This window comes from Malus sylvestris, chromosome 7 (assembly GCF_916048215.2).
Source record: "Malus sylvestris chromosome 7, drMalSylv7.2, whole genome shotgun sequence".
NCBI lineage: Eukaryota > Viridiplantae > Streptophyta > Magnoliopsida > Rosales > Rosaceae > Malus > Malus sylvestris.
Genome location: NC_062266.1, coordinates 33511261 through 33526065, shown reverse-complemented (window position 1 = coordinate 33526065; position 14805 = coordinate 33511261). Strand labels below are relative to the sequence as shown.

Here is a 14805-nt window from a genome sequence, read left to right as displayed (position 1 = left end):
CCCGGTTTCAAACTGGTTTCAACGGAAAATGAGGCTGGAGCTTCCCGAGCTCCGTTCAACTTCGATTCTCCACCCTAGCATGCAATCTACCCACCAAAATGAAGACCACCAAGAGTAGATTAGGATTTTACCAATTTCAGGTCCTGTCGTGGCCAGGAATTGGCTCGAAGCCGTTGGACCTCGCCAAAGAGGTGGGTGTGCTAGGTTCCAAATGGGTGTATATGTGCCTCACAGAGAATGAGGGAGAGAGATGAAGCCCATCATAGTTGGTGGTGGTGGTGTCGTCGTTCGTTGTGGTTCTTTGGGTGGGTGTGTATGTGTGTGTGTGTTGGTCCTCGGGGAAGGGAAGATGTAGCGAGGGAGGGAGAAAGAGAGAAGAGAGAAAGTAAGGGAGAGAAAGAGAGTGAGAGAGTGAGTCACGCGGAGGGAATAGGAGAAAGGAGAGTGGGCCGGGGGACAACCCAAAAGCAAGTGGCCCCACACGGCACACAAAATAAGGCCCAAAAGAAATCCCAAAATATCTTCCACCAGCAAAATGTCCAAAATGCCCTTGTTCCAAAATCCGTAAAAATTACCGGGCAATCTCTGACAATTCATTTATGAAAAATAAACCTTATTTTTCGACCATGGCAATCTTTGACAACTCATTCATAAGCAGCAGGATCAAGGATTTCCTTTAAAACTAAAATATTATCTAAAAGTGTTTTCAGTTACTTTAAAAGTACTTCCAAACAAGTATAAATTATAAATGTATAATTTAAAAGCACTTATTGGTTGTGTTGTCAATGTATCTAGAAACGTTTCGAAATCTTTTTAAATCAATAGAAACAAGAAAATCCATACAATATTTGATGTTTAATTCCCTACAAATGTTCCCTATGCTTGATGGATGGAGGCTTCCAGCTAATCGCCATTTCCATATAAATCTCAATAATCCTCTTAAATCCTAATTTGTGAGGGATTACTAAGGGGTAGCGATTTCGCCACTTAATTTTTTATTTTTTCCACACCTTATGTTAATTCTAACCTTTAATTTTACTTTAATTGTTCAATCTAACGACTACAAAACAAAAGACTCAAGGCCATTGGTGACTAGCAGACAACAATTTTGCAATTTAGAACGAAATTATGGGTTCAATTAGTTTCTCTAAAAAATTTAGGAAAATTGGCTAAAATACTGATTATTTCAATGAAAATACTCACTTTGTTACATCAAGATATTTAGTATATTTTAAACATATAACTTAAAGTGATTTGGTATTTCATTTTATGTGACATGGAGTTCTGTGGTTTAATTTGATTCACCAAGCTGTATTCCGTGGAAGCAGGTAGAAATTGATTCGTACATGATTAGTTAATATTGGAAATATTTAGTGTGTTTGATTAGAGCATCTTTAAAGGAGATATCAAATTTAAAATATTAAATTTCAATTTGATAGCTGACTTGGCAATTTGATAGAATGTCAATATCTTGCTTCCACCCGATATGCCGAGATTTATTGCTTCATTTATATTTTTTTTCAAAGAAAAAATAATAAAAGTTGTGTAACTACTGGTTTAAAAACCATTAAAAAAAACACTTGAATATGCTATTCATTTAATGTAAGGCAAGTTGAATACCATTGAAAAAAAAAACAAAAAACTGATTTGATGCCTATGCTTCATGGCACCAATTTTGACATCTGAAGCCTAGCCTGCATATGCATGTCAACTTTGACATTTCGATTGGAGTATAATAAGACCAGTTGGAATTAGTGGCCCTGGAACTCATGATTTTAAAAGATTTTCAATTTGCCGAGAACACGGTTTGGTACACAAAGTATTATAATACAATTGATTGGAAATTAACTTTGTTGATGCACAAAACCGGATGGTCTTGGTACAACGTAAATCCGACCGTGAATCTGCACAAACTCTCAAGAACACGAAGAACACAAAGAACACAAGGATTTTATCGTGGTTCACCTCAATGTTTGGGCTACGTCCACACTGTAGTGTATTTATTTGAGGGAATAGAGAGGGAGAGGGTGAAAGCTTCTGAGAGCTTCTGAGGATGAGAGAGGGGATCTCAGCCCTAGGAATTGGCCTCCGAGAGTGAGAGTGAGGCCTCTCCCTAATTGTGAAGGTGAGGGGTCCTTTTATAGAATAAGGACTCTTCACTTATTACATATTTGCCCCTTCCTTTGTCCCATAATTACATTTAAGTCCCCTGAGTATATGTACGAGATCTAAATACGAAGCCCTAAATATGGTATAAATAGTAGTCCCCTAAGTCTTCAGTCAAGAGAGTCTTTTGGCTGGAGACTTGAAATTCAGTCCATGTGTGGGCCGAAGTAACTAGATGTCGTCTAGAACTAATGCTTGATATGAGGCGGTGCCCAATCTGAAATGATGCTCAACTAGAAGTAGCACATGCTGCGAGGCCGCTTTGCTTGTAGCTTGTGTTGCTTTGGTTGGCTCGGCTTGTGGCGTTTGAAGGTGAGGGAGTCCCTTTTATAGAATAAGGGCTCTCTCCTCAATACATAAGTGATGGGTTAGAGTTGATGCTCTCTAATGATGGTGAGGGAGTCCCTTTTATAGAATAAGGGCTCGCTCCTCAGTACATGAATAATGGGCTAGAGTCCCCCAAGTATTTTTTATAAGGCCCAGTTGAGGCCCAATATATGGTACATAATGTAGTCCCCCAAGTCTTCGGTCAATAGACGCTGTTGGCTGGAGACTTCAAATTCAATCCATGTATGGGCTGAAATGGCGGTTGTTCGGAGGCGGTCTTTGTAGACCATGCACTGAAGCTTTGTAGGTGAAGCTTTGCAAGTGAAGCTTTGAAGCTAGAGCTCTGTAAATGAAGTTTTCGAAGCTGGAGCTTTTATAAATGAAGCTTTTGAAGCTAGAGCTCTGTAAATTAAGCTTTTGAAGCTAAAGCTCTGTAAATTAAGCTTTTGAAGCTGATTGACATGAGTGATTCTCATGAATGTTTATGTTGATTGACATGAGTGATGCTCATGAATGTTAGCATGAGTGATGCTCATGAATGTTGACATGAATGATGGTCATGAATGTTTATGTATGATTGTCATGAGTGATGCTCATGAATGTTTATGTATGAATGACATGAGTAGTGCTCAAGTATAATTTGGAGTACTAGGCGTACTTTTGATGACCTGGTTGGTGCTATTTCAGGCCTATGGGCCTTTGCCCTCCACAACATGTCAGCCCATTTGTTTTGGGCTTTTCCTTTTTTTTTTTTTTTTTTTTTTTTTTTTTTTTTTTTTTTTTTTTTTTTTTTTTTTTTTTTTTTTGTTTTTTTTTTGTTTTTTTTTTTTTTTGACCCTCTGATGGGGTTTATACAAATGTTTCCAAAATAAAAGGAAAATAAATTACATCATTCTGATGGGATATTTATTCCTTTTTTTTTTTTTTGCTTTTCTTTCTGCTTTTGCTTTCGCTTTCTTGGAGGACCGCTCTTTTTAGGAATAATGGTGCTCGGTGTCTTGTCAATCCAACGTCCCAAGGCACTGACACAATGAGATGTTGGGACCTTGTAGTGGGATGGCAACAACTTGGCATCATTAGATGTCTGAATTCCTTTATCATCGACCACTTTCCAGCTGTGTGTTTTAAAGAAACCTGCTTTACCTTTACTGTTTTTGTTTTTGTTTCTTTTGACAAGCTGATGGACGGATATGATGGCATGGGTCAGATTTAGCACATGCGTAGAGTTATTCCCTTTGTCCAAGTGGGTTGTTGAAGATAACCCATTACTGCATTATTCTCAGGGCTGTGATGATGATGCAATTGAAGATTGTGCAGAGATATGGAAGACCAAGAAGAAGACTTGGCTCTCAGCTTTGTACGAAATGGGATTATCACTGCAATAGGCAAGCTTTGCAGTAGAAACATATAAAACTCCCATGACTGGACTGATGTGGACAAGTAACATGCAAATGAATTTTGAAGGTGATACTCGGGAGTTGTCTCAAAGGTTGATCGAAAAAACACATGTAACTTCAGTGAACCGGTCTGTTGCTGTAATCCGTCATCGAAGTCAAAACTAACCCGCTTAGCTGCACCAAGATAACCTGACAAATTCCTGAGGCTTTCAACAATCTTATCAGCTTGACTCACAACATAATCTAACGCCTTTGCTTGGCGACATCCTCCTCCATGAGGTCGAGACAGACGACGGCAGTGTCGGCTGGGGATGATGACGGATCATCATCTCTGGCCCTGAAGAGGATCTGCCACGTCATGAGGTGAGGGGAGATGAGTGATGGTGTAGACGGGGTGACGTAACAGAAGGAGTGTAGTCTTCTGAGTGATTTTGTAGTCTTCTGAGTCATCCACGTTTCCTCCAAGTTTCTTCACGATCATGATATCCCTCAGGTCCATCATAACTGGCTTCGTGGGGTCCACCACGTTGAGCACGGCGTCCACGATTGACTGGCCTGGCCTCCGGGACCTCGTCAAGCTTCCTCGTGTTCAAAGTAGTGCTCTGAAGTGTCAACATCTTGTCGGGGCAGCTGCTTCTGATGAAGAATAAGAAACAGCTATGAAGACTAATATGTGAACAAGAAGCAGCACCCAGAAGATCTTGCAGCCCACGTTTTGCCCCGATCTCAGCGACTGCAACATTGCGACCGTCCCTAGAAACCTATCCTCGATCCGGAGCAGCCACGTGTAGGGCACGCAGAAGAAAAGTCGCCGACGGAGCAAGAGATTCTTCATCATGGGGTGGTGCGAGGAATTATCAGGACTTCGGATTAAAAGCCAGAATGGGATACCCATTGTCTCAAACCAAGATTAGCTGCATTTTCAAAAGATTTCCAGGACTGGAACTGCACTACCCTGCGGTTGGGGTTCGAAGAGATGGATCGATTGGTGAGGCATCCTGCTTCTGATCAGACGGCGAAAGCTCCAGAGAATGATCAGACGGCAGAGAGTCTTGAGGTGGGTACTCCACTTCTGTCGAGAACCGTCTCGCCAAAATTGTGTGAGGATGGTGGTTGTCTTTTGGGAAAAGTGGAATTGGACAAGTGTGCCAGTCGGCGGTCGAGACGGTACTCTCCGGAGACGGTCTTTTGGGTTTTGCGGACGTGTCGCAAGGACCACGACGCTCACTGAAGCACTTGGGTATGGCGGCAAGTTTACATTGGTGCACTTAGGAGTCTTAACCAGGTACATAATCTCCAGATCCAAGCAATTGGATATGGTGGCAAATCTTTTACCTCTCGCTCATCTTATCCGATTCCTCTGCGTCGATTTTTTCAGATTGTACGAAAAAATTATCGTTCAAGAGATATGTGCAGATCGGACAAGTTATTCTCGTCACCCACGGCAGGCTCGTCGTCATCGTCGATGAATAGACCAAAACAGGGCTCTGGTTGATGCACCTGGTAGCTTCTGAAGTGATCTTGAAGTGAAAAGAGGGCCTGAATCCGACGGGCCTTCGTTAGTCTCGTGGATCGTGCTACTGCTTCTGGCGGTGCATGTTTGCTGCTGAGGAATAGAGCAAGGGACTGACCTCCAACTTTCAGTCTCATCAGTCTTGTTGAGAGACGCTTGTTTTCTAACAGAGTGGAATTCATTCGATGAAACATGGTCACAGAGAGAGAGAGGTTGTGCTCAAAGAGGAGAGAGAGAACTCTGTGTCTGTTTGAGATTTAGATCTTTTCAGTTTCTGGATTTTTGCAGATTTTGCAGATTCACGACGGAGATGAAAAAATGATAGAGAACCGACACAACTTTTCGTATCGTTTCCCACAGATGGCGCCAAATGTTGATGCATAAAACCGGATGGTCTTGGTACAACGTAAATCCGACCGTGAATCTGCACAAACTCTCAAGAACACGAAGAACACAAAGAACACAAGGATTTTATCGTGGTTCACCCCAATGTTTGAGCTACGTCCACACTGTAGTGTATTTATTTGAGGGAATAGAGAGGGAGAGGGTGAAAGCTTCTGAGAGCTTCTGAGGATGAGAGAGGGGATCTCAGCCCTAGGAATTGGCCTCCGAGAGTGAGAGTGAGGCCTCTCCCTAATTGTGAAGGTGAGGGGTCCTTTTATAGAATAAGGACTCTTCACTTATTACATATTTGCCCCTACCTTTGTCCCATAATTACATTTAAGTCCCCTGAGTATATGTACGAGATCTAAATACGAAGCCTTAAATATGGTATAAACAAACTTGAACAAATAAAAGCTTTCCAACTAATAGCATTATAACACTTAGTGTATGAAGCTGTGTTCCCGGCACACTGAAAAACTTATCGATGATTTTGGTGTGTTTTACCTCAAAAGTCGAAGCTTGCTGTGACCTTAATGCAGAAAAGCATTCAGCCTCCAATTTGGATTGTGCCTACTTATTTTGTAACTTCAAGTTGTTTATAAGCTGTTTAAATATGTGAATGCACTTATCGGATGATAAGGGGTGACACTGATGATATGTTTTGTTATGTTGCTCTAGATGTTGGTTTAGTCGTTTGATTTGGATCACCGAGTTGGTCAATTCTGTGGAAATTGCTACCTGAGTGACGATTAATGGAGTTGTTATTTCCTTGAGATACCGTAAGCTATTTTTCATCTCTTTGATTTCCACCGGCAGGATATATAGTGTTTATACCATATTTAAGGCTTCGTATTTAGATCTCGTACATATACTCAGGGGACTTAAATGTAATTATGGGATAAAGACAGGGGCAAATATGTAATAAGTGAAGAGTCTTTATTCTATAAAAGGACCCCTCACCTTCACAATTAGGGAGATGCCTGATTCTCACCTCAGAGGCCATTTCTGAAGCCTCTCACCCCCTCTCAAAACTTCCTCACACCCCCTAAGCTCTAAGCTCTCTCTCTCCCTCTTCAACAGAGAAATACAATACAATCAGTGTGGACGTAGCCCAAACCTTGGGGTGAACCACGATAACTCTTGTGTCATTTACATTTCATGCAGATTCACGGTCGGATTTACGTTGTACCAAGACCATCCGGTTTTGTGCATCAACATTTGACGCCGTCTGTGGGAATCGACACAAAAAATTACGTCGGTTCTCTTTCAATCTTTCATCACACCACCGTGAAACCTTCACAATCTTCCCCGTGTATCTGCAAAAAGAACCCAGAAAAAACCCATTTCGTTTTCCATTTTCTAGTGAGAGAAAGAAACAGAAAAGATCAAAATCTCAAACAAACACAGAACCCTCTCTCTCTCTCTCTCTGCCTCTGAACTCACGCCTTTCCCCACAACCCACCAAAACAAAAACACCAGAAAGATGATTCAGCTACTGTTCATAGTGATTTTATTAGAAATGCTTATGATACTGGCGTTTCTGTTCAAGACCCCCACCAGGAAGCTGGTGATTTTGGGGCTGGATCAGATCAAGCGGCTGCTGCGGCCCCGTCGTGGAGAAGCACGAGTTAGAGCGGTTTAAGAAGCTCAGAGCAGAGGAGGAGCTCAGGCTCAAGCTTTCACCAATCAAGGCGGATGCAGTAAGCTAAGAGAACCGCAGCGAGGGCAGAGAGGTAAGTGTGGAGCTCTGCCTCTTCAACAAATGAGACCCACTCAGACCTCCTGACCCAGCCGACCTCACTCGACTTCGACATCCAACTCTGCTTCTTCGAAATTTTTTCAAATCTGATCCGCAAACACCACCAGCTCTCTAAACTTGGCAAACCATGGTGCTAAAATTCAATAGTCGTTCGAAGTCCAAGAGGGTGGCTCATTCGATTGAGCAGCAGCAGCAGAAAGTAAAAGCTCGGATCAGGCTCTCCAGGTGGTTGCCTGCTCCCAAAGTTTAATGTTAAACCCTACTTTGAAAATTGAAATTAATTGCGAGATTGAGAGGCAAAGGCAGAGGGAAAATTGATGGGGAACAAGATCGCTCAAACGACGCAAGTGTCGGCGTCAGAGTACTACCTCCACGACCTGCCGTCGTCCTACAACCTGGTCCTGAAGGAAGTTCTAGGGCAGAGCCGCTTCTTCAAGATGATTGAGTGCAAGCACAACGAGGGTTTGGTCCTCAACAGTCACGAGTCGTAGCTGAGTCACCAGTCCGAGGCGACTGCCAACGTGGACGGTGTCCATTCAGGATCAAGAGACTGTCGCACAGAAAGCCTACCACGCCGCCGCCCACTCCTTCTCCGATGACACCTCATCCTCGTCCTCATTACCAACCAGCTCCGCAAGGACCTCACCTCCACCAACGAGTTTGAGCAGTGAGGTTTTCGTTTAAAAGAAAACAATCGTCGTGCTCTTGAGTTTGTTTGATAAATACCCAGATGCTTCATCTCCAGACCATCAAATCTCGATCCCTGTTCCTCAAGATTGCCATTTTGAGCATTGTCTTTTGTGGGTCGGTCGTGGATTGCGAATATGCCACGCCAACTGTTAAACGTGGGTTGCAGGTTGGACTGGCTCTGCCTCCGGAAACAGCGCCGACAGCAGCTGGCGAAGAAGTCAAGATGACGTCACGGGCGGGTCCACCGAGGCGGAGAGAAACAAACTTATGTTCTTCAACGGCGGGATTCACAGCTTTGATTTGAGGGACTCGTTGAAAGCGATGGCTGAGGTTTTGGGGAAGGAAACCGTGGCAATGCGTTGTTGCTGTGCGCATTTTACTTCTCGAAGGACGAGCGACGATGAGCTGTGGATGAGAGCAGAAGACTTTTTTCAAAAAGAGAAAGCAAAAAGAAAAAAGAAAAAAGCATGGCTACCACTAATGGACAGCAACCCAAGCTCCAAGTTGATTAAGGAAATCAACTAGGCACGATGACAACGCAGAAGATGCCCACCAACTTTCATCATGCATGTTCTCACTCTTCACAGACGACACCATGATCTTAAAGTGAAAAGAAAAGGCAAAAGAAAAAGCAAAAGCAAGGAATAAACACCCCAACAGAATGATGTAATTTATTTTTGCTATCTTTCGGAGACATCTGTATAAACCCAATCAGAGGGTAATATGTATAAACCCCATCAGAGGGTAAAAAAAAAAAAAAAGAAAAAAAAGAAAAAAAAAAGGGCAAAGCCCAAAATAAATGGGCTGGAATGTTGTGTAGAGGGCGAAGGCCCATAAGCCCTAAATAGCACCAACCAGGTCATCAAAAGTATGCCCAGTACTCCACAATTATTCGGCAACCCGCCGTTATTACCATCAACCAGGTGATGAAATGTACAACCTATATCATCTGGCACCTAGCCATTCATGCCACCAACCAGGTGATGAGATGTACAACCCGTACTCTAATTTGGCAACTAGCCATTCATGCCACCAACCAGGTGATGAAATGTACAACCCGTACTCTCCTTCATACCACCAACCAGGTGATCAAAAGTACGTATAGTACTCCAAATTATACATGAGCACTACTCATGTCATTCATACATAAACATTCATGAGCATTACTTATGACAATCACGCATAAACATTCATGACCATCATTCATGTCAACATTCATGAGCATAACTCATGTTAACATTCATGAGCATCACTCATTACAACATCCATGAGCATCACTCATGTCAATCAACATAAACATTCATGAGCATCACTCATATCAATCAGCTTCAAAAAGCTTCATTTACAAAAGCTCCAGCTTCGAAAGCTTCATTTACAGAGCTCTAGCTTCAAAGCTTCACTTGCAAAGCTTTACTTGCAAAGCTTCACCTACAAAGCTTCAGTGCAGGGTATACAAATACCACATCCGAACAACCGCCACTTCGGCCCATACATGGATTCAATTTGAAGTCTCCAGCCAACAGACTCTATTGACCGAAGACTTGGGGGACTACATTATGTACCATATATTGGGCCTCAACTGGGCCTCATAAAAAATACTTGGGGGACTTAACCCATTACTTATGTATTGAGGAGCGAGCCCTTATTCTATAAAAGGGACTTCCTCACTTTCATTAGAGAGCACCCATCATTTATGTACTGAAGAGCGAACCCTTATTTTATAAAAGGGACTCCCTCACCTTCAAACGCCGCAAGCCGAGCCAACCATGGCAACATAAGCCACGAGCCGAGCAGCCTCGCAGCGTGTGCTACTTCTAGTTGAGCGTCATTTCAGATTGAGCACTGCCTCATATCGAGCATCAGTTCAAGACAACATCTAGTTACTTCGGCCCACACATGGACTGAATTTCAAGTCTCCAGCCAAAAGACTCTCTTGACTGAAGACTTGGGGGACTACTGTTTATACCATATTTAAGGCCTTCGTATTTAGATCTCGTACAAATACTCAGGGGACTTAAATGTAATTATGTGATAAAGACAGGGGCAAATATGTAATAAGTGAAGAGTCCTTATTCTATAAAAGGACCCATCACCTTCACAATTAGGGAGAGGCCTGATTCTCACCTCAGAGGCCATTTCTGAAGCCTCTCACCCCCTCTCAAAGCTTCCTCACACCCCCTAAGCTCTAAGCTCTCTCTCTCCCTCTTCAACAAAGAAATACAATACAATCAGTGTGGACGTAGCCCAAACCTTGGGGTGAACCACGATAACTCTTGTGTCATTTACATTTCATGCAGATTCACGGTCGGATTTACGTTGTACCAAGACCATCCGGTTTTGTGCATCAACATATAGTATGCCAATTAATTTTTTGTAGTTGTTAACCGACACACAAACATTTTGGTTGTTTGATTCACCAAGTTGTTAATTTCTATGAATACTTATTGGTTTCAACTGTTTGGTATTAAGCATATGAACTGACATTGATTAATGGAGTTGTTAATTACTATGAATACTTACAGCTAGAGAGACGCGTGCTTCTATGAGAGTTGCGATATGAACGATCCCGTCACAGCTTCACAAGTTTTCCAACTAAACATATGAACGCATGCTTCTATGAGAGTTGGAATCTTGGGTTTTGGTGCTCAACAAATAGAATCAAAAGGAGTTTCTTTTGGTGATTGGATTTATGTATATGTATTGGAGTTGAGTACCGGATAAGCTGAGACCAGATGAGTTGAGCACCGGATACGAGCTTCCCTTGTTAACTTACGTACGTCCATTCCATACATGCATGCTTTAGTAATTAACTTTCCAACTGTCACAATCCAATGGAGGTTTTGATGCTTAGGTTTCGTTTTTTAGGATTAAAATTGGATGCTTCCATTTTTTTTCCAACTTTCTTGGTTTTAAATTACCAGATTAATTATCTATTTTTTTATTAGGGACTTGGATTTGGTGAGAAGACTGTACCTATATATATATATGGATTTGGTGAGAAGACTGTACCTATATATATATTCACATCTCCTACGTGCTCTGATTGTCTTTGTCCAAAATTCACAACACTTGACACTATTTGTTTCGTTGTTTTGTTTTTTGTGATCGATAAAAAAGATAGTCCTTCGCGTGTTTGTTCAAGCGAAAGTGCATAAAGCCAACCCTTCTGTTTGATCAATACATTGTAGTTCATTGTTGCAATATTAGTACTAACTATACCACCATGAGAGACCACGACATACTGTGTTGTGAGACCGATTTCTGGGTGTTCATAGTCATATGTGTGGTCCTTGTGGCATTTGCCGGCATTGCATCAGGCCTTGCCTTAGGACTACTCTCCTTCAGCCAAGTCGATCTCGAAGTCCTCATTAAGTCCGGTCAGCCTCAAGACCAGAAGGATGCAGGTTGCTAGCTACGCCGAATTTCATTAATTACATCATTGTGAATATTAATTACTAGCTTAATCAGCTTATTATATTTGCAGCGAAGGTTCTGCGGCTTGTTAAGAATGAACATCTACTTTTATGTACTCTCCTCATAGGAAAATCACTGGCAATGGAGGTACGCCGCTACGACATGTGTAAATTGTGCTAGTTTTTATGTTCTGAAGTACTAAATTAATTGGCCTATTGACTAATGTATTGTTCTATAAGGCGCTTCCCATTTTCCTGGAGTCGCTTCTTCCCTTTTGGGCTGCGATTCTTGTGTCAGTCACCCTTGTACTCGCATTTGCGGAGGTAAAAATTTTGTTTTAAGCCATTCACTTTGATTTTTGTCCCAGCCTAATGCACTTTAGATGTTGATAATACATTATCGTTGTCTTAAGATCATTTATCCTTCGCTTTTTTCTCTTAGGTCATTCCTCAAGCTGTATGTTCTCGATATGGACTACATCTGGGTGCGAAAATGACTCACTTGGTACGATTGCTTATTGTGGTTTTCCTCCCCCTATCGTATCCTTTCAGTAAGGTAAAATACATGTTCAGTATAGCTCAGATAAATGTCCAGTTTGGCTGGCTTCACGTAACTCAACTCTTTCGTTCTAAGCATAAACTGCACAGATTAAGACTTTTTTGTGTTTGGAAATTTGACCATGGCAGCTGCTGGATTGCCTCCTTGGCAAAGGGCATTCGGTGCTCTTAAGACGAGCAGAGCTAAAAACATTGGTGGATCTGCATGCCAATGAGGTAAATTTGCTAGAGATTCTTGTTAAATGTTAACCGTCTATGCATACCGTGTCAAAAGTCTAAATACTGAGATCTTGTTCATCACTAGGCTGGGAAAGGTGGAGAGTTATCGCATCACGAAACGATGATTATTGGTGGTGCTCTGGATTTGACTTTCAAGACTGCTAAAGATGCAATGACTCCCATAACTCAGACTTTCTCTCTTGATATCAATTCAAAACTCGACAAGTATGTTACGATGGTCAATTGAATCTGTTCATACCAAAATTATCTTTAATTACGTTTGAGTGCTATGTCATTTTGATGTGTTTTTGTCCATGGATCTTTAGGAATACACTTGGTTTAATAGCTAGCAAAGGTCACAGTCGTATACCTATCTACTCCGGAACTCCAACAAACATTATTGGCCTCATTCTGGTAAGCAGGCCTCATTGTTTACTATTTTCTTAAAGCTGCCCTCCATCCTCGTGTAACCAATTTCACGTTTTCTCCGAATGTATTAGTTGAAGAACTTGGTCTTCATCCGTCCTGAGGACGAAAAGCCAATTAAATACTTGACTATCAGAAAGATTCCAAGGTAGTGTATGAGTGTTCCCTTATCAAATCTGGCAATTGGCTTCATGCTTACACAAGGTTCTTTTTTTTCGGTTACAATGCTAACACAGGTTTTAGGCAAAACCAAAACTAGTGTTTGTTAACGTAATTCTGTACATAATCTGTAACAGGGTCTATGATAATTGGCCTTTATACGATATACTGCATCAGTTCAAGAAAGGTCATAGTCATATGGTTGCTGTGGTGAAGAGTAACAAGGATATTAATTCAAAATCAAATTCAAAACTAGCAGGGAGTGGAGGTAATGTTACATTATACTGAAAATCAAGTTTTTGGGGAAAAAAAAATGTTTTTAGACTAGTAGAATTCTTGGTTGTTGAGTGCGATTCTACAGGATTAATTTTTCCACATGAGCAAGAGCGTCTGAGCACTTCCGAGGACATGTCATCACCCCTATGTTCAAGTGAAACTGCATACTGTATTCCGGCATCAAAGCACGTTGTGGAGGAAGCACAAGGGTTGGAGACACAAAATACGCGATACAGGCAAGGATTGCGGACGCAAAATGTATCATCTGAAATTATAGAATCTGTTCAAAGTTGCATGGACGAGGAGGTTATCGGTATCATAACAATGGAGGATGTTATGGAGGAACTGCTCCAGGTACCCAAGTTAATATATAAACGGATGAACTGTTTTTTTATGTCGATAGACGTTTGAAAGTTGAACTAACTAGTCTATTTATTCTGTCTTCAAGGAAGATATACTGGATGAAACAGATGAATATGTCGATGTTCACAAGAAGTGAGTGGTGACAATTTTCTTGTTTTCTACGTAAACTCCACATGTCTGTTACGACAATTAGAGCGAAACCCTAAAGCCCAAATGATTGTTAATACTTTTAGTTAGCATTAATTATATTTGATCTGACTATTTGCTTTGTTTTTTGTTTAATCCACAGAATCAAAATCAACCTCCTACCATTTTCAAGAAGATCATCACCCTCAAAATCTCCAAGAAAACCTGCGCCTCTAATTTATTGGAGAACTCCACAGCAGTCTCCACTGTCTTCATACAGCACTCCTGCAGCCGGGTCTCCCCTCCTGCCATATTCAAGAAGATCATCAGCTCCAAAATCTCCAAGAAAATCTCCGTCTCCACTGTCTACATACAGCACTCCTGCAACCGGGTCTCCGATTTATCCATACAATCAACAATCTTTTATAAGACCTGCCCTGCATGCATCCGCAGGCCCGGTTCGCAGCTGTCCATCCTCGCATCGAGTGAGTTAATATATCCAATCCAATTTTAGACATCAAACGTGATGTAACATAACAATAATTGTGTCACATAAATACGTTCACCTTGTTTATATGAAAATTTTGATCTTGGCAGGCCTCAAGAAAATCGGATGATGAGAAGCTGCAAAATCCCAGTGACCATAAAGTTTACAGGTGGTAATTTTAATTAAAGTAAATTAGCTATGGAACGTAACAAAATTTTCTTTAGGTTTATTCTTAATCTGTAATTATATATTATGGCGTGCATGCTATTTGCAACATCCAACAGTAGAAAAAGTAGTTGATGATATATATTTATATATTCACGCTGATATATTTTATACATTCACAGTTAATCAAATTGAGTTGTTTGCATTTGTTTATGCTTCCTTCTGCATGCTTGAAGACCATCTTCGTTTTAATTAATTAAACCAAATAAAATAATACGTATTTGATCAAATATAAGAAACAACGTGCACTTACTGACGCAACAGTTGCTTAATACTTAAAATAAAAATTAATTCAACGCAGTTTGCTTTCTGTACTT

The 14805-nt window shown here is 41.2% G+C and overlaps 1 protein-coding gene across 2 annotated transcripts; it reads left to right on the top strand.

The window, feature by feature from the left end:
* The first annotated feature begins 11222 nt into the window (after window positions 1-11222).
* On the top strand, window positions 11223-14600 carry LOC126629692 (DUF21 domain-containing protein At5g52790-like). Of its 2 annotated transcripts, XM_050299791.1 has the most exons (13): window positions 11224-11640; window positions 11721-11797; window positions 11890-11973; window positions 12092-12205; window positions 12337-12423; window positions 12512-12651; window positions 12753-12840; window positions 12927-13000; window positions 13149-13279; window positions 13373-13641; window positions 13736-13782; window positions 13940-14261; window positions 14374-14600. In XM_050299791.1, the coding sequence occupies exons 1-13, from the start codon at window positions 11460-11462 to the stop codon at window positions 14437-14439; spliced, it is 1680 nt and encodes a 559-aa protein (XP_050155748.1). In that variant the 5' UTR covers window positions 11224-11459; the 3' UTR covers window positions 14440-14600. The 2 variants fall into 2 exon arrangements, with proteins under 2 accessions (XP_050155749.1, XP_050155748.1); XM_050299792.1 differs by lacking the exon at window positions 14374-14600 and having other exon boundaries at window positions 11223-11640; window positions 13740-13782; window positions 13940-14104.
* Window positions 14601-14805: the final 205 nt, after the last annotated feature.

Bases quoted from the DNA above. Each gene is read 5' to 3' on its own strand.
- LOC126629692 (XM_050299791.1), top strand. From the start codon at position 11,460: ATGAGAGACCACGACATACTGTGTTGTGAGACCGATTTCTGGGTGTTC. The intron at 11,641-11,720 runs GTTGCTAGCTAC...TTATATTTGCAG, and splicing joins TCAAGACCAGAAGGATGCAG to CGAAGGTTCTGCGGCTTGTT. The intron at 12,841-12,926 runs GTAAGCAGGCCT...CGAATGTATTAG, and splicing joins ACATTATTGGCCTCATTCTG to TTGAAGAACTTGGTCTTCAT.